Source organism: Toxotes jaculatrix, chromosome 14, assembly GCF_017976425.1.
Source record: "Toxotes jaculatrix isolate fToxJac2 chromosome 14, fToxJac2.pri, whole genome shotgun sequence".
In the NCBI taxonomy this organism is placed as follows: Eukaryota; Metazoa; Chordata; class Actinopteri; family Toxotidae; genus Toxotes; species Toxotes jaculatrix.
In genome coordinates, this window is record NC_054407.1 from 20860183 (window position 1) to 20881070 (window position 20888).

The window sequence follows — 20888 nt, forward strand, 5'->3', positions numbered from 1 at the left end:
TATATGTACATACATAAAACCCATTTTCTGCATGTATGGACTTTAGGAGAGAAGAGAAACACCTCTCTCACAGAAAAGACACAATGGAGCCTTTTGCCATGACAAGCATGGGAGTACAGGTCAGTGGATCATTTACCAACTGGTTTTGGTTTTCATCTTCAGTGCAAATAACTTCTTTAGTGAACAGAGATGACGGAATGATTTTTATGTTCATAGCTGTTTGTCACCTGTCTTGTCGGTAGACAATAGACTTGATGGAGAGGGAACCTGATCTCATCTTTGTCAAGGAGGAGTCATATGATGATCATCCCATTGGCCAGCAGATTAGTTTCACAGAAAACAAGAAAAGTAAGTTTGCTAACAGTTGGAATTTCTGAGGAGGACAGCATGCTTCATAGATCTGTTGATGAGCTGCAGCTTCACTCAGGGGACTTAACTTCCCCATGGTAGCTGGCACAGAGTGAGAGCCCTCGGGCCTGTCGGGGGCCTGAGTGGAGGCGTGGGCGTGTCCCACCCCGAGCGATGTGGCTGTTGACTGTGAATGCAATAGAATGATAGCACTCGGGCCTGCCGGGGGCCATAGATCAGTTTTGGACCAGGCATCAAGGTGACTTTTGCTTTTAATTCAGTAGTAAATTGCTACGACTGTATAATGAGAGAAAAGCATGTTGAGTGTAAATACCTTATGTGTTATTGTGAATTAATCTGCTTAATACGTTTAACAATAGGACCTCACATCCCCTGGGATTGAATAAAAGTCCACAGGGAAGCATAGTGTAGCATATTTGATTAAATAAAACAATGAAAGAAAAGAAAATCATAATATTAGACCTGTTGTGGTCCTTGAAATCTAAATATGAGATTAAGACAGGCTTCAGGTTAAAGATGCATTAATGTATGTTTTTCCCAGAAAGGATCTACCATGAGTTTGATCTTATGTTGGAAACACTTATTATCATTCAGTGAAGACTGCCATCAGGCTGGTAAACTCACACACTGAGCAGGAACAGGTGTGTTTACTCTCCATCCATCCCTGGATAATAGTGACTCATCATTTGCACACATCACTAACACATGCTGAGGTGCCTGTAAGTAGTTTAGGGGTGACGGTGCCGTTTAGCACAAATCTTTGCTAGCGAATGGAACAATTCATTCATAGATGAATGGTGACAAAAAGTGTAAAAATATATGCAAAAAATATGTAAAAATATATACATCCGTGATAGTAAATAAATATATGTAATTAATAAATATGTGTTGCAAGGATCTAATACCAGCACACACACTGAGAACTACTCTTTTTAATGCCACACTTCCAGCCTAGGAGCCCACTCTGTCTAAATTGGACCCTCCACTCAGTGGGCCCCCCTCCCACCGAGCCACGATGAGTGATGTGGCGTCCCCTGGTGGAAAACGCAAAGGTCTCTGTGTTGGCAGCTGATACCCAGCAGCTGAGAACAGAACAGCTATATTTACACAGCCATAGTTTTGCCATTAGTAACTAACTGAGCATTAAATTCAGTCAATTTATTTTTAATTTTGATCATTTGAAATTTTACCATATAAGCTTTACAACATCAAAAAATTCACATTTGACTATCAAAATATACTGCATTTCTGAAGAGCCCATTTTGTGTAATATTGCTATGCAGACTGACTATAAATAAGCCTAAGCAGTGTTTTAAACAGTGGTTTTAAAAGTGATTATTGTTAATGCTCTGTTTGTTTCATGGAGGAGGGCTCAGTCTCTCTCTTCTCCATGACTGAAACAGCTCAAGATCAGTTCATGTGGAAATATTTATTTTAAAATTCAAGTTCAGCATCTTCACATGTAAGATTCTAAAATGCACACATGACGATCCAGATGAGTTCACTCAACCACTTTCCTCCTGAATGACTTGTACACAGATTCTAAGACGGCCTCCACACTGATTAAAATAAAATGTCAGTCATGAAGCCGGTCAAATCTAAAATGAGAGCTTGAAAATGTACAGTTTGGCACTACTGTTTTCCCAGGATCACTGGGACTTTTTTTTGGCAACTGTAGACTCATTCACAGCCAAATACTTCCAACAAACATAAAGATAAAGTGATAGTGGAAAAGACCCACGTACATAAAATGTGTACTTTCAGAAATCAACAACCCAGACAGTCTATCACCTGTATCAGCTTGGCAGCATGCATGGCATTTATAAAAACACCAAAGAGCTCAAAAATAGAAATTGCACATTCGTCAGCAAGGGGTCCATCTGTGAGCTGTCAGAACTGTCCTTGTGTGTGTTTGTGCGTGTGTGTGTGTGTGTTTGGTAACAAAGAGGAGTGCTGTCATGCGGTTATCTCCCCTCGTTCAGTCCGTGTCCTTCGTCCTAAGCAGGTAAATGCCGTTTCAGGACGTCCTTGGCGTTGCCGGGTAACGTGTCAGGAAAGTTCACGTCAAACTCCACCACCAGATCTCCTCTCTGCTCGGGGTTTTTGGGGAAGGGGAGACCCTGTCCGGCAACAGTCTTTCTCATGCCAGGCTTGATGACGTCTGTGATCTTCATGTTGCACGTCTTCCCGTCTATCGTCGACACGGTAACCGAGCATCCACACAATGACTGAAAAGACAGGGACATGGAGGGAAGAATGAGGATTAGCAGGAGAACAGCAGCCCACACATGATCTACTGTAAGACCAGTATATATCACAATATCATATAGTCACTTAAAAACGAATTAAACTGATATTCAATGCAGTCAACTGTGATCCACTCTATCAAAGTACATGAAACAGCTCATGTAGCATCATGAACACATAATTAAAATTTAGTTAAAAGCTGACAAATGACAATCTTGAATTATCTGGCCGCCCTAATGTGAACAGATCTGTACATGTTGGAGATGATCTCTAAATGCAAACTATCTACCTCAACCAGTTCTTTGGCATTTCTGTTCTGCAGTTTCTTCTGTGACTTAATCTGCCACCTTGCACGCCTACACGGTATGCTTGCAATAAGCCAATATTGGTCAATATATCAGACCAACTGATCGATTGGTCAGGACATGATACATGGTGTGAAAGTGACTCCAATTTTGTATATCTACAGTACTTCTACCGTAGCTGCCCTTTGCTGCTAAGTTTCAGGGGAAAATGCTTATCTAAGTTGTTATCTAAATTGTGCTTTTTGATTGCGAGCTGGATCTAAATGAGTGATACAGTATCATGAGTGTGTTTGGCATCATTTACAAAAGATTTCTGTTTGGAACTGAACCCAAATCCCTCACAGTCTTACTGGTTTCTTACCTGCTGACCTACTCAAAACGACAGAGGGTTGAACGATGAGCAAGTTATCCTGCTCTTACTACGTTTTTTCCCCAGAGCTTTTAGCTGCCTCTCATACTTTTTTTTTCTCTTTTGCTGTATTTCTTATGATCAGGAGATGCTGTGAAAACATCTGATGTGATTAAAAGGTGATGTAATCTAATCTAATATGTGACTTCTCAGCATGATTCATGCCATGCAGAGCTGATCTGCAGCAGTCAGATGTTCAGAGATGAGGCAGTATGAGATGTATCTCTGAGTGCTGAGGAGAGTAGGAGGAACCATATAAGTACATCTTGCACCGTGTGTGTGTGTGGGTGGCCGCTGCCTCTCTGCCCTCCCAGTGATACAGCTCCTATTTCTCAATGTCGATGGTCCAAATTACATAAGTAACCGAAGTGTGTGTGTAGTTCGGTACTATGCTCATGCAATGTTCCTGTACTTTGCAGGGAAAACTACTTTTGAGGCAAACTATCTGTGGTTTATCGGTTGTGACCAGGCTTTCCATAGCTTTAAATCAGCACTCTCATGTAAGGGGGTCTCTCCTGTGTGTGACTACTCCATCTACCAGACTCTGTTAATACAACTTCACTGCCTCACCTGTCGTAAGCTCACGCGAACAGGATACACAATGTTGGATCCTTCCCGCCTAAAGTGAGGATGTGGCTTGTCCTTGATGACGAAAACAATGTCAGCAGGAATGGTGTTCGGCGACTCGTCTCCCTCCCGCGGGAACGTGATCTTGGTTCCCTCTTTCCAGCCCCGCTTGATCTCGATAGCGAGAATCTTATCCTCGTTGCGCATGGTCCTGCCATCTGGATTTAGCCTCTTGCGAGAGATTTTCATCCTCTTGGTGCAGCCATGGAAGACCTCCTCCAGGGAGACCCTCAGTTCGTGGATGATGGCTGGGTCCTGCTTCCGGCGCTGCTGCCCTCCCAGGCCAATGTGGCCGTCCCGAGGGAAGCCGTTCAGGTTGAAGTTAGTAAAGGAGCCGAAGGGGTCATTTCCATCCACCTCCATGTCCTCGTCGTCTCGCCCATTGGCTTTACGCCCAAAGAACATCTCGAAGGGGTTTGAACCACCAAAGAAAGTGGCGAAGGTGGCGTGAGGATCCCCATGGAAGGTGTAGGTGAAAGTGCTGCCCTGTCCATCACTGGTGGGTCCGCTTCCTCCCTTGAGACCTGGTGGACAACAGAAATGATTCATCACTGAGCAGAGGCTTTATGCCAACAAGCAGTACTCACTTTGATGACAGGGATGCACAATCCAATCGGCAGGGTAAGCGTTAAGTCAAATACTGACCTTATTAAGTGTCTTGAATATTATGGTATTTTTTAAAGGATGGTCAGGAACCTGAAACGCTCATGGACAAATATTCAAGAGCTCCAACTTTTGGAGATATTACAGTAGATTAAATAATGGGTTTGTACTGTGGCAAGGCGGAAGATGTTTCACACTTTTAAATTAATGAAGTTCATTTGCAAAAATCATAATGTCACCTTTAATTCTGAATATCTGGATGTAGAGATTACCTGTGGTCCTTTCTTCCCTTCCTCACATCAAATATGCTTCCCTCCCATAACCATCTGGGCTGAAAATTAAACCTTCATGTTCAGAAACTACACAGTAGGCACCACATACTGTACAGGAAGGGTTTGACATACTTGAGAAAACCTGCTGTGGAAATGGTGACAAGCCTTTAAACAGGGCCTTGTAACTGCATACTGAAATAGGATAATCCGTATAATAAAATGCACAAAATTGTAGGTCTGTGATGAGCTGGAAAGCTGCTTTCTGGGCCTGCTGGTTGCACTGTGTGACTTGAATTAAAGCCAGCTGTGTTTTGCATCAGAGCATCCAGCTTTATAACGGGTTTATAACGGTGTCGTCACACAAAGATAAAAACGTATTTCGATAAAACATAAAAAAATAGACATTACCTTCCTCTCCGTACTGATCATAAATTTCCCTTTTCTTCGGGTCGCTCAGGACTTCATATGCCTCGGCGATTTCCTTAAATTTCTCCTCGGCGGCTGCAGACTTGTTTTTGTCCGGGTGCCATTTCAGCGCTTGTTTTCTGTAAGCTTTCTTTATATCCTCGTCAGTGGCTCCTTTAGAGATACCCAGCGTTTTATAGTAATCTTTACCCATTTTTTACGCACACAAGGAAAAAAAAAAACAAGAATAGCCCTCGGAGAAGTCCTGGTAGACCGGTCTGAGCCTGGTCGACGGATGGTTGTCACAGCAATGAAGCGGCCTCAGTCTGGACTGATAAACAGTAAGAAGCCCCAGACAGACATATAGTGCAGGATGAAGACCATTTAGAGACGGTTAGTCAACGCCGTGGACCCTCTGTTATTTATCCGTGACTGGGTGACCCTCTTTAAATAGCCACAGCTCCCTCCCCTGCATCCACAGCGCCAAAGTCAAGTTAAACGCAATGAATAAATAAATAATTCTGGATCCGGTGTGTGGAGCCCGTCTTCCCCCTCCGTATCTGTGAGAACTGCTATGTATTATTTATCAGAGTGGACTACAAAATATGAATATGGTTAAAATGTTGTTTTATGGCATAATTTCTCTCCTTCATCATCATCATCACTCATGATTATTTAACCTGATGAGGCCTATGGGGGTACAGCTGCTGGGTCCCTGCACCCCCATCATCACTACCACTACAGAAATATGCACCATGCAAGACAACACCAAGGTTTTAAATATAGATTTTGACATGGAACCCCTCTTCATCATAACATCAGGTGATAAAGTAGGACCATAGAGAGCCAAAGTGGAATCAAACCTCAGGGTTCTGGTCCACAAGGAAGAAACCCTCATTCAAAAGGACACTGACATCTGATATTTGAAACTACACTGCTACTGAAGATGCAACGCTGGAGCAGAGCCCAACAGCATGATGGGTGGCTTGCTTTCTATGTTTAGATGAGGACAGTAGTTTTATGATAAATAATGTGCTACTGTTTATTTAATGTTTCTGTTTTTTAGCTACCTTTAACAAACACCATTTCCCATAAGTCCTAGACACTCATGGGCTAAATGTCAGATGAGATGAGTGAATTTCATGGATGTGGACTGTTACAATCACAAAGGTTATCTTAGCTTAGCATAAAGACCTGAAACCCGGGGAAGCAGTGATCCTGGCTCTGTTAGCACCTTACATTTCATTTGTTTAATTAAAAGCAAAATGTGAAAATGACAAACTGTGAACTACTTCTTGGCAGCGACTTCCTGTAGTCTAGTTGTCACAGTAACTTCAGCCAGAAACTGAAAACTCTTGTAGGTGTAAAGACCCTTTGAAAATACTTTTAATATTTAAATCAAATTTTTGATGGTTTTTTTTTGTGTGTACTACCCTGTGAGTGTTGGCAGAGCACATTTATAGACTTCAGTGGTATGATAAATAATTCCTACCTGAGAGAACCTTTATTTAAGGACAGTTTGTGTTATTAGTGTTCAGTTGTTTTGGTTTTTTCCTCCTCATAGAATAAGCATCATGGCTCATTCTGAGGAAGCTGTTCAAGTTGTTAGAACACCAACTTGAAAATAAAATCAACTGTATGTGGATACTCTGTGCCTCATAGACACCACATAAAATCACAACTGGTAAAATAATGACTGCAAATAATGGTAATGAGGTTAAACCAAATCTGAGGTAACAAGAGGTGATTTGGGGCCTTTTCAAAGAATTTGACAAGAATGACAAAAAAAAATCTGGTCTTATTTTGAAAGCATATTTCCGGTTTTGTTCTATCAAACCCAGTCCAACTTGACACCGTGCACTGGAATCCAGCGGCTCTTTCTAGAAAAGCTAACTCTGAAGCACGTCATTCACTAAACCGGGGTCCTTTACACATCATCCAGGTGAGAGGTGAAAAAAAAGTCCTGCTCATTGTCTTTGATGCAACTTATTAAAAATAATCACAACAGTGTACAGCAACAAAGGCTGCTATAACTCACTCTGGTTCCACAGACACGAGGCGGGATGACACAGTGTGATGAATTTGATAAATGCACTTGTGATTTGGACTCGTGCCTCTTTTTTTTCATTTAACATAACATGTGCCTTATCACAGGTGAAATGTCTGTTGTCTGTGAAATGAATGTTAATTATTCACAAATCAATCATCATTCAAAAACAATCATCTCTCTCTCTCTCTCTCTCTCTCTCTCTGTGTGTGTGTGTGTGTGTGTGTGTGTGTGTGTGTGTGTGTGTGTGTGTGTGTGTGAGTGTGTGACCTCAGGCCCACAATGTATTATCCAGACCATTCCTATTGTTGGCTCAACACATCAAACCCTAAACATGGAAGATTTTTCCCCCTCTATTTCAAAGTTACGTACATTTCTTTCCATTTATTATTATAGTTCCCCGTCAGTGTCTGGAAACTATGTCACCAGGTCCACAAATAGCAGAGTGGGCACAGTGAGGACAGAAGATGATGAGGGGGGCCGTGGTCTGCTATCCTGCAGCCACAGCGCCACCTGCTGCACCACAGAGAGAGTGAGGTTTTCCTCTCTGAGCTCACATACTGCACTGGCTGTCGGCCCTGCCAATGAGTCAGCGTCGGAGCAAGGCTGCAGGTTAATGGTCTCTGTTAATTATCAAAGCGTTACTCCTCTGTGCCCCATCCGCCTCTCAGCGGATAAAGTACGTTGCATTTGCCGGTTTTTCTTTATTCCTTGAATTAAAAAAATCATATTCTAAACCAGCTATGGATCAGTTTCGGGGTTTATTTGTCAAATTGGACCAAAACAAAGATGGATTCATATCTGTGGCAGAGCTGCACAGCGAAATGAGGAAGCATGGGATCATCTCAGCAAATGCCAAGGTCCAGGTAATATTTCCATTATCTTATTCTAACACAGTCTGTACTTTATACATGTGTATGGTCCTAAATCCATTCAGTTTTTTTTTCTCCTAGAATATTATTGACTCTTATGACAAAGACAAAGATGGCCAGTTGGATTATAAAGAGTTCCTCAGCTATATGATGGACAGAGAGAGGCAATGGAAAATTTACTTTCATGACCTTGACAAGAACAAGTGCGGTAAGTATTTAGAGTCTTACCTTTTAAGAAATTATGTTACATTCCTCAAGGAATCATTTAAAATGCTATAAAAAGTGACACTGCTTGTGGAATACATATGTCAAACACTAATATTCATATCATTTTTTTTTTTGGAAAAAATTACACCTGCAGTTTTGTTCTCCTTTAAAGAACATAAAGTGTTCTACCGACTGATGTAAGAGACGTGTTGTCCCACCTGTGCATATTCTCCGTATGCAATAAACAGTGTTTTCAAGGTCACACAGGAAAGGCAGGCATGTAAACATAAGATCTGTTTACGGTACACTGTAGACAATAAACTGAACAGCACTGTGACTGTTGCACTCACAGAGTGTGCAGTATCACTCCCCAGTGACAGTTTGCAGAGAATAACTGGAAGAACAGTCCCAGTATCTGTTTGTAATTTTGTGCATTTCTTCTCTGATCAGGGGTGATTGACCAGGAGGACATCATATGTTTGTTTAAGGAGTTAGGAGTGGTCATTTCAAAGCCGAATGCAAAAAAAATAATACAAATGTAAGATTTTTTTTGGCAACTACCTCATGGATTAATCACTGTATTTGAACAAATATTCAAATCTCATCATACAGTCATGTTGAAATCAATGCTGAAAAACATTACTGGCAACATGGATATTTGTAAAGTGACACCAGGATGATGTTTTAGACCCAGTTTGGTGAGAAAATATGTGATGAAACAAACAGACAACATGCTGAATATTTGCTGTTTGATGTGTTTGTGTTGATGTCAGGATGGATAAGGACAGTTCGATGACAGTGGACTGGGGTGAATTCCTGCACCATGTCATCCTCAACCCTGTGGATAACATCAGGGAGCTGGTGACCTCATGGAAACACCAGCTGGTAAGACGAGCTGGTCCGGCAGCATCACTCTTGATGTACTGTGGAGACGTGCTGTACACTTCAGCATTTATAACAACACAACAATGATTAAAAAGTTACCACAAAAGGTGATAAATATAACTCCTCATTTGTCTGTCTGTAGGTTTTTGATGTGGGTGAGAGCCGTGCGATGCCCCTCGAATTCCCTGAAGAGGCGTCTGGTCTTGGTGCATGGAGGACGTTTGTTCTGGCAGCTGGACTAGCAGATGCTGTATCCCGGAGTGTGACGGCACCAATCGATCGTCTTAAGACCCAACTTCAGGTCAGCCCTACGAGCAGGTGCCACTTTATTAGTGACATGCATCACTTTATCAGATATAAACTGGCAAATAAATGCAGGATTGCCTAAAAACATGTTACTTACAACACTGGGTTTTGTGATCCTCTTCAGTGGAACAGTCAGTTAGATTAAGCTGATATCCAATACCTGCAGCAGACAAAAGGATGTGAAACACACCTTAGGGGACGTGCCTCAGGTATAAATGCTTAGGTCTCCCCATGTTCGGGGTCTTTCTTCACTCAGACCGCTTTGTGTGCTGATTGACCTTTTCTTTGAAAAGAAAATAAAACCTTGTTAGCCGGCAGAAGTCTCTATTTCATTCTTCACCAGCAGCAGGAAACACTACCCTACCCTGTTTTACATAATTGGTCTTTTCCTGATACTAGAAGAGCATTCAGTTTACAGTCTACTGCACGTGGTATATCATAAACATGTGTGAGAAAGAGGATGGGCCAAATCACTCTTTATACACTTATGGCTGAAGTATCATGGAGAAAGAGCCCAGTCTACACAACATCTAGTAATGTTTCTCTGTAGCTGACACTGACCTTTGACCTCCCTGAATGGAACAAGTGAAAAGAGACATCAGTACCACATCATTTTTATTGTCTGTCGCTTTCCGTGTGAGACCCTGTTATCTCTGTAGAATGTGTGCCTGTATTTACCCTAAATTTGTTGTCAATAGACTTATGTCTGCTTCACATTGCATATTTATTGCTGCTGATTCAGTTTAAAACTACTTCCTGTGCACTCCGTAGGTTCATGGATCCAAGGCCTTCTCCCAAGGCTTTCAGGAGATGAGAGCAGGTGGTCTGCGGTCAATGTGGCAAGGCAACGCTGTCAATGTGCTGAAGGGAACACCACAGTCCACGCTGCAGTGTCTTATCTATGCCCAGGTGAGGCATATGGCTGCGGGCAGGTTCTGTAGTATAAATTATTTAGGAACCGGTTTCCTTTTTCCAATCTATGTGCTCACTCAGAGCTTCTCTGCTGTGTCCAGATGAAGGTGTACACCCAAAGCAGAACCCAGGAGACTCTGACGGTGCAGCAGCGTTTCGGGTTGGGCTGCGTCTCTGGTGCTGTTGCTCATGCTGCCTTCTACCCTTTAGAGGTATAAGAGATCAGTGGCAGGTCTGAGTGCTTTATCAGTTCTGTCCTGTCCTGCTGAACATTGATCAAGTATAGATCAGTTTTCATTTAGCCCCATATCATGAGGAGTATTCTTCATTAAAGATATAATGCAATAAAACTTTATTTGAATAGCACTTCACTTAAGAAAGTTATGAAGAGTTTTCCATGGAAAAAGACAGAAAGTGCCACAGCGAATGTCTCATTTTTGAATGAAACTAATTATTTTTATTTTAATTATACAAATATATTCAATTTTTGTAACCTCTCTCCTCTTTTCTGCCCTTCAGGTGTTGAAGGTGAGGCTGAACCTACAGCAAGCTGGCACTTACAACGGTGTTGTGGCCTGTGCCCGATCCATTTACAGACACGAGTCTTTATCCTCCTTTTACAGAGGATTCAAGCCGAGCATCCTCTGCATGATCCCGTATGCAGGTGTGGAGTGTGCAGTTCATCAGGTGGGACAGAAAAATGCGATTAAAACAAGATTAAAAACCCTGTTTATCTGACAGATGGTAATTGTGACCGTTTGCTTCCTATTGCAGTCAATAATGAACTGGGCAAAGAGTGATCCAGCCTACAACAGTGACTCCAAACTGTTTTTCTTCAGTTTTGTGGCCTTCGCCTCTGGACAAATGACCAGTTACCCACTGGCAGTGATCCGCACCCAGCAGCAAGCACAGGGTAACTTTTATAATTGGTTCCACACAGTTTGTTTGAAACAATCTGAGATCATGTTTTCCTCATCATCGTTTCATTTGTGTGTTTTGCAGCTTTCAGCTCAGATTCACGCCCAGCTTCAGGCGTTTTACAGGGACTTATTGGGATATATGAAAGAAATGGACTTAGAGGATATTATAACGGCATGGGAGCCAGCTTTGTCAGGGCTGTTCCATGTGCCTTGATAAACTACACTTTAACTAGAAAATTTGAGAATCTGTTTTCTTCCATGGAGTCTTGAGATTTAGAAACGAGGTTGCATGTTGCACTGTTGCTTTTAAAGAGTTTATTTCAAGGAAGTGATCAGGAAGACACAGAGATAAATGCAAAAACTGTGAACTCTTCTGAATGTGAACTGAGCGCCCAAAAATAACTGGTATCCTGAAAAAAAGAAATGCAAGAGTCAAGTCTGCCAGACACTCACTAACATGTGATTCAACCTTTAATACCTCTGTAGGTTTATTAAGGACCTAAGTTTACTTCTGACTAAGACCATGAGATGTGCTGAACTTTTTGAATCCAGTAAACCTCACTGAGTGCTGATGCATGATTGACTTGAAATTTACAGTGTCACTAAAATCTAATAACTGCCCACGTAACACTGAGTTGTGCAAATGAGGATGTGTGTTGAAGCGTGAACTATACAATAAAATATAACATTTTATTTCATAATAGGGGTCAGGCATCTTCTTTTTAATTCATCATTAAGCAGTTAATTTGTTTCTGTTTTGTCATCAAGGCATGTATTCAATATTAATTTTTTATGGCAGTTGTTCCCAATTATCCATGTAACAGGTCACAGCCACAGTTTATAGCAGAGCAGCCAAATCAAACAATACAGGACAATAGGAAATTGATTGATAATTTTGCGGTACTCATTATTATAACTAACAAAATATAGCCTTAAGCACAACAATTAACAATCAAAAATAAGCTAAAATCAAAATGTAAACATATGTGTCTGTAGTGGTTGTCAGGGTAATCAACATTTTTATAGCAGAAGTCTGCACAATCTGAAAGCTCAGCATGTTTCAGCCTCTTAACACATTGTAATCACTGTGTGAATCTTTCACTGTGAGATTTTTAGAACATTATTTCCTTCACAGTTTTTATTAGGTCTTCATTATATTCTGAGCATAAGACAGAGGTGGGAAATCTTACCCTGGCCCCCTGAATTTCACAATAAAAGACAACTGAAAAAGACTTCACTGGAGTCATGTTTTATTGGCCACACTAGACCAAGTCCAGACTGAAAACCACTATACTAGACTTGTTACATCTGGACAAGTTACCAGGTAGAGAGTGAGGCTGTTTAAAATAGTTTCAGATTTGTGAGACTCTTTTTCTATTTGTGAAAACAGAAAAAGGGCAACTTCACAGCTTTTCCCCCATCAACCCTCTTTATGTTACACTACACCACTATTGTAAACAATAAATTGGAAATAATAATCATCATTATCATCATCATCATCTTTAGTTTAGCTGGTTTATACGGTCTATGATTTCATGTCGTCCAGATTCGACAAAGTGATTAGTTGTGACAAAAAAGTGAATGTTATCGCGAGATTAGACATTTGACCGCGAGTTTCCCTTCCACATCCCGTGAATGAAACCCGCCATCTTGTCGCGGCGAGCAGGAGAAGAAGATATGGCTGACTACAGCAGCGTGGCTCCGCCGTCCTCTAACGCCGGTGGTGGGATGAACGATGCTTTTAAAGACGCTCTGCAGCGAGCGCGACAGGTATGAAGATCCACCAGAACGTTTAGTCAAAGAATAATTTCCAAATTTGTAGCAAATGGGGAGTTTCTGTGCCTTCTGCCATTACGTACGGGACCAGGGCTAGTTAAGCTAAGCTAAGCTAAGTAAAACCAACGAGTAACGTTACGCCACGCTGCCAAAACGATGCGAAAACGGAAGTCACGAAAGCAGAATGCAGAGTTAAAGTTAGATAAACATGACCAGGTATCGGGAGCATAACCTGCGCGTGTTTTAGTGACATTAACCTATTTGCTGAAGTGTAAGTTAAATATTTCCTTTGTTGGTCCAGACTTCCGAGCAGAAGTGTAGGCCGCAGGCAGCGTGTTTGTGCATCCTGCATGAGATCAGCAAAAAAAAAGAAGAGGAAGAAAACACGAAAAAAAGCCTGCTGATCGGTCGGTTTTCTCTGTTATTTTCTGTTTCAGATCGCAGCGAAGATCGGTGGTGATGGCGTTGCGGCACCTCCAACAAATGAATTTGGCTACGGAGGCCAGAAAAGGCCCCTGGAGGACGCTGGTGGGTATTTTCCCATGCCTAACCTGAATATCGGTCAGTGGCTCAAATCGATTCAATGCAAGTCTTCACAGTTAATGCTTGCCTGTGTGTGTGTTTTTTCAGCAACTACTAAATTGTATTTCCCTAGAAATTTTCTTAATCTTCAGAATTATTATTTTCATATCGATATGCATTTCCAATAGTAAGTCTAACTATAGTACTAATCACGTTACCACAGTTTATCTTCATGTTATTGATATGTTATTATGCAGTATGTTGGTTATGGCATGTGTCTTACATTTAAATGATATTTTCACTGTCTGTTCTTTTCAGCTGTTACAATCAGTGCCAGGCAATGAAAATGTATTAACATGTTGGGAGTGAACAAATGTGATCCCATGATTTAATTTAAGAATTAAGCGTAGTTATTATATCATATTTAAGCAGGAAGCGCTATTGTTATTATAGTATTATTATTGAACATCATAATGTTAAAGGAGGTAGGATTTATTGCAGGGCTACTTTGGTCTGTATTAGTGTAGTTAGGTGTAATAAACAATAATAAACTGGCAGCTATGCCGGTTTTTGTAGTTGAACGTTTTCAGCACCCTTTGTCTTAGCCATTTAAATTTCAGGTAATGCTTATTAGTCATTTTCAGATATGTGAACCCAGACCTTCATGCCCTGATCGTAATGTGATAGAGGGTATAATGTCAGATACTTATGCCGGTTATTATGTTGTGTCGTCACAGACCAACCAGAGACGAAGAAAGTGGCTACGAACGACGGTGAGTGACCTGATGACGTAGCTGTAGTTACTATTAAATGTGTGACAGTAGTTTTTGGTAGTTTCCTACTTAAAGTAATTGGCCTAAAACTCGCAGTGATTGGACATGAGATGCATGTGTTCCCCTAATGTACTGTAATATTTATTATTTATATATTTTTTGTCTTTCAGCCTTTTCAGCAATTGCAGGAATGGGTGGTCCCCCAAGGTAGATACACAAGTTGAATTCAAATGTTTACCTCACACATTTCCCACATATTATAATGTTCACGCTAACTTATTCTTTTAATTCTCAGGTCAACGTCAGAAGAGTTCAAAGTTCCAGATGGAATGGTTGGATTCAGTAAGTTTCTGTTTATACAGTAAACAGTGAACTAATCATTTCAGTGTTGTCAGAATTGGGTATGTGGATGTAACACATTTTTGTTTCCTTTCTTTTCTAGTTATTGGAAGAGGAGGTGAGCAAATATCACGTCTGCAGCAGGAGTCAGGATGTAAAATACAGATTGCCCCTGGTAAGTTTAGATTTATTGCTGATACCGAAATATTAGATATAATGAATCACGTAGGTATTGGATGTTTTTGTTTAGGCTTTGTATAAACCGCTCTTTTTCTGTATTGTAGACAGTGGTGGGATGCCAGAGAGGTCTGTGACATTAACAGGGGCACCAGAATCAATCCTGTAAGTAAACAGCCAACCTTTTCTCACCTAAAGACCCCATGTGGCACAAATTTATGCCTTAAAATGTTGATCACAAATAGGTTCCTTTTCGAGAATTCCAGACAGTGTATGATAATCATTTCCCCCCCATCAGGACCGCAAAGAGGTTACTAACAGAGATAGTTGAGAAAGGACGTCCAGCTCCAGCGTTCCACCACAACGACGGCCCGGGAATGACTGTTCAGGAGATTATGGTCCCTGCCTCTAAAGCCGGACTTGTCATTGGAAAGGGGGGAGAAACCATCAAAAGCCTACAGGTAAGTGACCAGCGTGAGAAGCTAAATATAAGACAGGCAGGGGTGATAATAGGGACAAGTATGACATTATCAAATGGACAAGTGGAGGAGAAATTTGGCCCAGGCACACATTTGATGTATTTTGTTTCTCTTGACCTGAAGGAAAGAACGGGAGTGAAGATGGTCATGATCCAAGATGGACCCCAAAACACAGGCGCAGACAAGCCACTCCGCATTTCAGGAGAACCCTTTAAAGTTCAGGTGGGTCCTCAAGCACGTCTAGCATTGAACACACTGAACTTTTGTTTTGTCTCCATGGAGACTGGTGTAGTAAAGCTGTAATGACTTTTTCTCTTCAGCAAGCCAAAGAGATGGTGATGGAGCTGATCAGAGACCAGGGCTTCAGGGAGCAGAGGGGCGAATATGGTTCGAGGATCGGAGGAGGAGATAGCTTAGACGTGAGTGTTTTTAATAAGATCTTTTATTCATCAGCTTGGAGACAAGGTTTCACGCTGTGTCTTAAGTTTGGTTTTGTTTTCCGTCGTCATCTAGGTTCCCGTCCCCCGGTTTGCAGTAGGAATTGTCATTGGCAGAAACGGAGAGATGATCAAGAAAATACAGAACGACACAGGCGTCAGGATTCAGTTTAAACCAGGTGAGTGCTTAAGCCAGCTTAGTCACAGAAAGATCTAAGGAACAAGCACGGCCAAAAGCAAAGGCCACATGTGGACGGTCTATGATGAGAACTCATGCACCACGCTGAAGAGCTGATGTATAACCCTAACCCTAAACTTATCTGAGACCTGAACATATGCAGAGGCCATAGTTTCAGTTAATTATGTTGATTATTAGTAAAAGCAACCTTTTTTTAATAAATTTTGGTGCCAGCAACAGAAACTGAGAAACTGTTTCAACAGTGTTTGATCACCTTATTTTCCCCTCCAGATGATGGCAGCACACCCGACAGGATAGCACAGATCATGGGTCCCCCTGACCAGGCTCAGCACGCGGCAGAGATCATATCTGACCTGCTGAGGAGCGTCCAGGCTGGAGGACCCCCAGGACACGGCGGTGGCAGAGGACGTGGTCGTGGGCAGGGCAACTGGAACATGGGTCCCCCCGGAGGCCTGCAGGAGTTTACCTTCACCGTCCCAACTATGAAGACCGGCCTCATCATTGGAAAAGGCAAGTGGCCCCTCAACAGCACGGCTTGTTGTAATACTAAGGCAAATTGGATCTGAGGGTTAGGTACAAGAATCTCAGCACAGTATGCTTCTTTTGCTCCTCTTAAGGAGAGAGGTTGGTAAAATCAGAGATAAAAACACTGCTGTAGTTCATATAATATTTGTGGTCTTTTCCAGGTGGTGAGACAATCAAGGGCATCAGCCAGCAGTCAGGAGCCAGGATCGAGCTGCAGAGGAATCCTCCGCCCAACGCCGATCCCAACATCAAAATGTTCACCGTCAGAGGATCTCCTCAACAGATCGACTACGCCAGGCAGCTGGTGGAGGAGAAAATCGGGGTGAGATGCTGAGTGTGTGTGTATAAGCCTCTGATAGAGACGCTTGTCTCCTGCAGGCTTGTTTACTTAATTTTTTTTTCGATGTGTTTTCAGGGACCAGTCACTCCAATGGGTGGCCCACATGGCCCCCCTGGTCCACACGGAGGTCCAGGCCCACATGGTCCCCCTGGACCACCTGGACCCCCCGGGGCTCCCATGGGTCCGTACAATCCTGGACCATACAACCAGGGACCTCCAGGGCCACAGTAAGTACAGTCAGCCCTGTGTTTCTGCTTCACCTGTCTGTGTAATGACATAAATATTGTGACAGGTGTGAAGGATGTGGGAAGTTGACTCTTATTTATTTTCTTTCAGTGGTCCTCCTGCGCCATACCAGCCTCAGGGGTGGGGCAACGGCTACCCACACTGGCAACAGGGACAACCTGATCCAAGTGAGTACCTGCTAGTAACTGGTGCATTTGATATTTGATGGAAATTTACAAAACCCAAGGTCACTTTCTATGTCAGAGCACAGACCAGTTAGAAGTCAGTAAACCAGATTCATTTCACCACACTGTTAGTATCTGTACCACAAAAACAGACCTTTGAAGGTATTAAAAAGTTCTACATTTAAAATTAATATGATATTCATGTAAAGAAATCCATGTTACTGCATTGTACTAACAAGGTCTTAAAGTCTTAGATTTAACTTGTTGAACACTGTAGAGACCCTGATCATAGATTATATGTAGGACAGTTACGACTGTGTGTTTATGGCTTTATTCTGTGTGGTAACCAGACTTGTTGGTTGTTGTCCAGATAAAGCAGCAGCTGATGCCAACGCAGCGGCATGGGCAGCCTACTATGCTCAGTACAGCCAGCAGCCGCAGGCTCCCATGACCCCAACAAGCGGAGCTCCCGGCACGACTCAAACCAACGGCCAAGGTAACCGAAGTGTTTCACTCTTAGCCGAGTGTCAGTGCTTCTAGAGGAAGCAGAAACTGTTTTAGACAAGCGTAGAGTAGAGCAGTGTAGTTTACTAGCTTTACGTTAGTAGTGTCCTTTGCTCATGTCTTCCTGGTGTCTCTAACAGGAGGCAAGTTGGTTTGGTTTCACCTTTAAATGACTTTGCTTTTGCAGAGCAACTTTTTTTTTTCTTCTTAATTTAATTTTTTTTTTATATTGCCCCAGGGACAGGATAGTTTTCCTCCACCATCCCTAGGCTGACAGCCTGACCCAGGCAGGTGGAGGACAAACTGCTGAGAATGATTCACTAATTACAAGTACCGTTTTTTTTAACAGGTGACCCACAGGCTGCAGGTCAGAGTGGACAGGCAGATTACACCAAGGCCTGGGAGGAATATTACAAGAAAATGGGTATATGAACATAGTTTCAGTGTACACCTGTTGACACAAGACAGTCTAAACAGCCACTGGGCATTTGGTCAGCTTCTTTTTCAGGTGTGGGTATTTGTCAGTATTGCTGGCCTGCCGTGGAGCGCGTTCAGTCTGTCTCCACTTGGTTTGACATTTGACGCCTGTGCTGTTTAGACTGCAACACTTTTGACTACACTTGATCTACAGGACTGAGCTGTCGGCACAGAACCACCTTTTATGAGCCCAGAGTAGCTTGTTTTCTAGAACATCATGGGACTTTATCCACACTGATGGCAGAGTATTGCAATGTGCCATGAATGTGTTACTGCTACCGAATGTGTGTTAGAGTTAAATGATGCAACATGTTTGATTTGTGGGTTGGGGATTTGGGTCATGTATATAAAAAATGTAGGATTAATGTTTTTTTTTTTTCTGATTTCACGGGACACTTGGATCCATTGACACATTTTTCTCTTCTCTTTGCAGGTCAACAGAGTCAACAACCTCAGGACTACACGAAAGCCTGGGAGGAGTATTACAAGAAACAAGGTTGGTGAAATCAGACTTGATGCCGCGATCACACTTAATTCTTTGAGCATTTTACTCCCTGATCCGAGGCCCGAATCTCAAACTGAAATACTCGTGTACTGTTACAGATCCATGAAAAAGTAAAAACTCCACTGATTTACTCCATTATGCCAGTGCAGTCATGTTTTCATGAGGAAAAAATAATGAGAAATGGCTTTGCAGTGTATGTAAAGCAAATGATTAAGGAATTAAGTGTGAATAGGGTTTGTGATAGAAATGGGAATCACTCAAATACTAATAATCCTAAGTGTAATCAGACTGTAATTGCTTTAAGGGGTTTACTGTGAAAGGGAAATCACTTTTATTGAAGTTGAGCAGTGTTCCTCGGTAGCTCTGAGACTCTGGAATCTGCAGTTCCTGAAAAGTCTTTGAACGAGTTGAGTTGTCTTCAAAAATGGTCTTAAATGTTTTTTTAGCCTTCAAAGTATTTTTTATGTGACTTTCATGGGGCATTAATGTTATATTGTCATTAATATTTTTCATAGTCTGGCTGTGGAAACAAGTTCTAGCATTCTGTTATTTGTATGTAAAAGGACTTAAATTGAATTTAACTTGATGAAACCTGCAGTAGTCACAGAGGTGGGTGTTGTTAATGTGTAAGGGTGGCTGCGTTCCTCCAGCAGCTCTCCCTTGTTGAGTTGTTGCTCTCCCAGCCGCCCGATAGAAAGGCAGAAGGTTTCTGACCTGCCACCCAGAGAAATTGGTGGTGGGTTCGTTCCCCTTCTCATAAACATTACTCTGTACACGATCTGCAGCTCGTGCTTAGGACGGCTGACATGCCCTCACTCCTTGTTCCGGTTTAACTCGTCTGCTTGTGAAATCACACAGAGCAGCTGCTCTCGTGTCTATGGATTCAAACCCAAAAAAACAAATCCGCTTTAGGTCTGAAAAAGTGGTAACTATAGCAGCAGCTCTGTTTCCTGTGTGAGTCTGTTTGGATTCACCCATTAACAACGTGCAGCTTTTCTGCAGCAGTGGAAGAAAATGAAACCCTGAAAGCTAATGCAGACAGTTCCTGCATTGGGAATTGAGAGGGACAATTAAAACCCTTAAGTGTAGGTACAGGAACAGAGTGCGGTGCCATTGTGTCACTTTCTGATAAATTTCAACATTTAACAAGCCGGAGGAAAACGATCCAAACGTGTTTTGTTGTTGTTGTTTTACCCTCCAGGTCAAGCAGCCCCTCAGGCCACAGCAGCAGCAGCAGCAGCAGCAGCCTCCCAGCCCGGAGGCCAGCCGGACTACAGCGCCGCCTGGGCGGAGTACTACCGGCAGCAGGCTGCGTACTATGGCACCGCCAACCCTCAGACGATGGGTGCAGCACCACAAGCCCCCCAGGTACACCCCTGATAAGAATCTGCCCTCCACATTCACTTAATACTCAGTTGTTTTGTGCCGTAACCCCCCTTCCCTCCTCAGGTTTCCACAGGGCTCCAGTGGCTGCAGCAGCTGCACAAACCTAACCAAAACCGTTTCCTCCCCACACAGGTTTTTAGCTTTTTATTTTGGGAAGCTGAGTCCACTGTTTCTGCTGTTAACATGCAATGTATCTTCTATGTATTTCTTCTGCACAGGGCCAGTAATGTGAAGTGGACATAAAGTAAATGCTACATTGTCGAAACAAAATCCTTTGTTAAATGTTTGGATGCAGACGCCTTGATGAAGATCTTAAATTTCCTTGGTTTGAAAGTGTTTCACATAGATGGCAGATTTCCCGGCGAACACGTCCTCTTTCTTTTCTTTCTTTTTTTTCTTTTTCTTGTAAATGCTTTGTTTTTAGTGAGGTAATTATACATATAGTCATTCCAGCCCTGTATCTACATTAAATGTGGTTAGAACTCATGTTTATTGAACTGTTGACATTACCATGTAAATCATCTCAGTTTTAAAATGCTATTGCCTGTTGTGTTTTTGCAATAAAACAAACTGAAACCTCCTGTGTTGGTAAGTTGGGGTAGTTGGAAACCAAACCAGGGTTGAGATGAAATGTCTGTATGATTTTGTTTTAC

At 42.2% G+C, this 20888-nt stretch overlaps 3 protein-coding genes across 8 annotated transcripts; 2 read left to right on the forward strand and 1 right to left on the reverse strand.

The window, feature by feature from the left end:
* Positions 1-1517: 1517 nt before the first annotated feature.
* On the reverse strand, positions 1518-5665 carry dnajb4 (DnaJ heat shock protein family (Hsp40) member B4). Its single transcript, XM_041056225.1, has 3 exons — positions 5241-5665; positions 3901-4481; positions 1518-2597 (listed from the first exon to the last, which is right to left on the reverse strand). Exons 1-3 carry the CDS (start codon positions 5449-5451, stop codon positions 2367-2369), a joined length of 1023 nt encoding a protein of 340 aa, XP_040912159.1. The 5' UTR covers positions 5452-5665; the 3' UTR covers positions 1518-2366.
* Positions 5666-7909: 2244 nt separating this feature from the next.
* Positions 7910-12535, forward strand: slc25a24l (solute carrier family 25 member 24, like). 2 transcript variants are annotated; one of them, XM_041055449.1, is made up of 10 exons: positions 7910-8150; positions 8238-8364; positions 8814-8901; positions 9137-9248; positions 9391-9549; positions 10326-10463; positions 10568-10678; positions 10986-11153; positions 11241-11379; positions 11469-12535. In XM_041055449.1, exons 1-10 carry the CDS (start codon positions 8028-8030, stop codon positions 11654-11656), a joined length of 1353 nt encoding a protein of 450 aa, XP_040911383.1. In that variant the 5' UTR covers positions 7910-8027; the 3' UTR covers positions 11657-12535. The 2 variants fall into 2 exon arrangements, with proteins under 2 accessions (XP_040911383.1, XP_040911382.1); XM_041055448.1 differs by having other exon boundaries at positions 11241-12535.
* A 486-nt stretch (positions 12536-13021) lies between these two features.
* fubp1 (far upstream element (FUSE) binding protein 1) lies at positions 13022-20816 on the forward strand. Of its 5 annotated transcripts, XM_041056202.1 has the most exons (20): positions 13022-13156; positions 13600-13723; positions 14422-14457; positions 14628-14664; positions 14753-14799; positions 14900-14971; positions 15081-15138; positions 15272-15434; positions 15576-15674; positions 15773-15871; positions 15966-16068; positions 16359-16598; positions 16775-16935; positions 17029-17180; positions 17290-17366; positions 17734-17859; positions 18217-18291; positions 18778-18840; positions 20051-20217; positions 20454-20816. In XM_041056202.1, exons 1-20 carry the CDS (start codon positions 13022-13024, stop codon positions 20460-20462), a joined length of 2043 nt encoding a protein of 680 aa, XP_040912136.1. In that variant the 3' UTR covers positions 20463-20816. The 5 variants fall into 5 exon arrangements, with proteins under 5 accessions (XP_040912136.1, XP_040912135.1, XP_040912138.1 ...); XM_041056201.1 differs by having other exon boundaries at positions 20051-20816; XM_041056203.1 differs by having other exon boundaries at positions 13031-13156; positions 13600-13690; positions 20051-20816.
* The last annotated feature ends 72 nt before the right edge of the window (positions 20817-20888 follow it).

Excerpts from the sequence above, each read along its gene's own strand:
- dnajb4 (XM_041056225.1), bottom strand. The coding sequence starts at position 5,451 with ATGGGTAAAGATTACTATAAAACGCTGGGTATCTCTAAAGGAGCCACT. Across the intron at positions 4,482-5,240 it reads TGATCAGTACGGAGAGGAAG|GTCTCAAGGGAGGAAGCGGA; the intron begins GTAATGTCTATT and ends GTTGTCCACCAG. Across the intron at positions 2,598-3,900 it reads TTCGCGTGAGCTTACGACAG|TCATTGTGTGGATGCTCGGT; the intron begins GTGAGGCAGTGA and ends CTGTCTTTTCAG.
- slc25a24l (XM_041055448.1), top strand. The coding sequence starts at position 8,028 with ATGGATCAGTTTCGGGGTTTATTTGTCAAATTGGACCAAAACAAAGAT. Across the intron at positions 8,902-9,136 it reads GCAAAAAAAATAATACAAAT|GATGGATAAGGACAGTTCGA; the intron begins GTAAGATTTTTT and ends TGTTGATGTCAG. Across the intron at positions 10,679-10,985 it reads CTGCCTTCTACCCTTTAGAG|GTGTTGAAGGTGAGGCTGAA; the intron begins GTATAAGAGATC and ends TCTGCCCTTCAG.
- fubp1 (XM_041056201.1), top strand. The coding sequence starts at position 13,022 with ATGAAACCCGCCATCTTGTCGCGGCGAGCAGGAGAAGAAGATATGGCT. Across the intron at positions 14,665-14,752 it reads GGAATGGGTGGTCCCCCAAG|GTCAACGTCAGAAGAGTTCA; the intron begins GTAGATACACAA and ends TTTAATTCTCAG. Across the intron at positions 17,181-17,289 it reads CAGGGACCTCCAGGGCCACA|TGGTCCTCCTGCGCCATACC; the intron begins GTAAGTACAGTC and ends ATTTTCTTTCAG.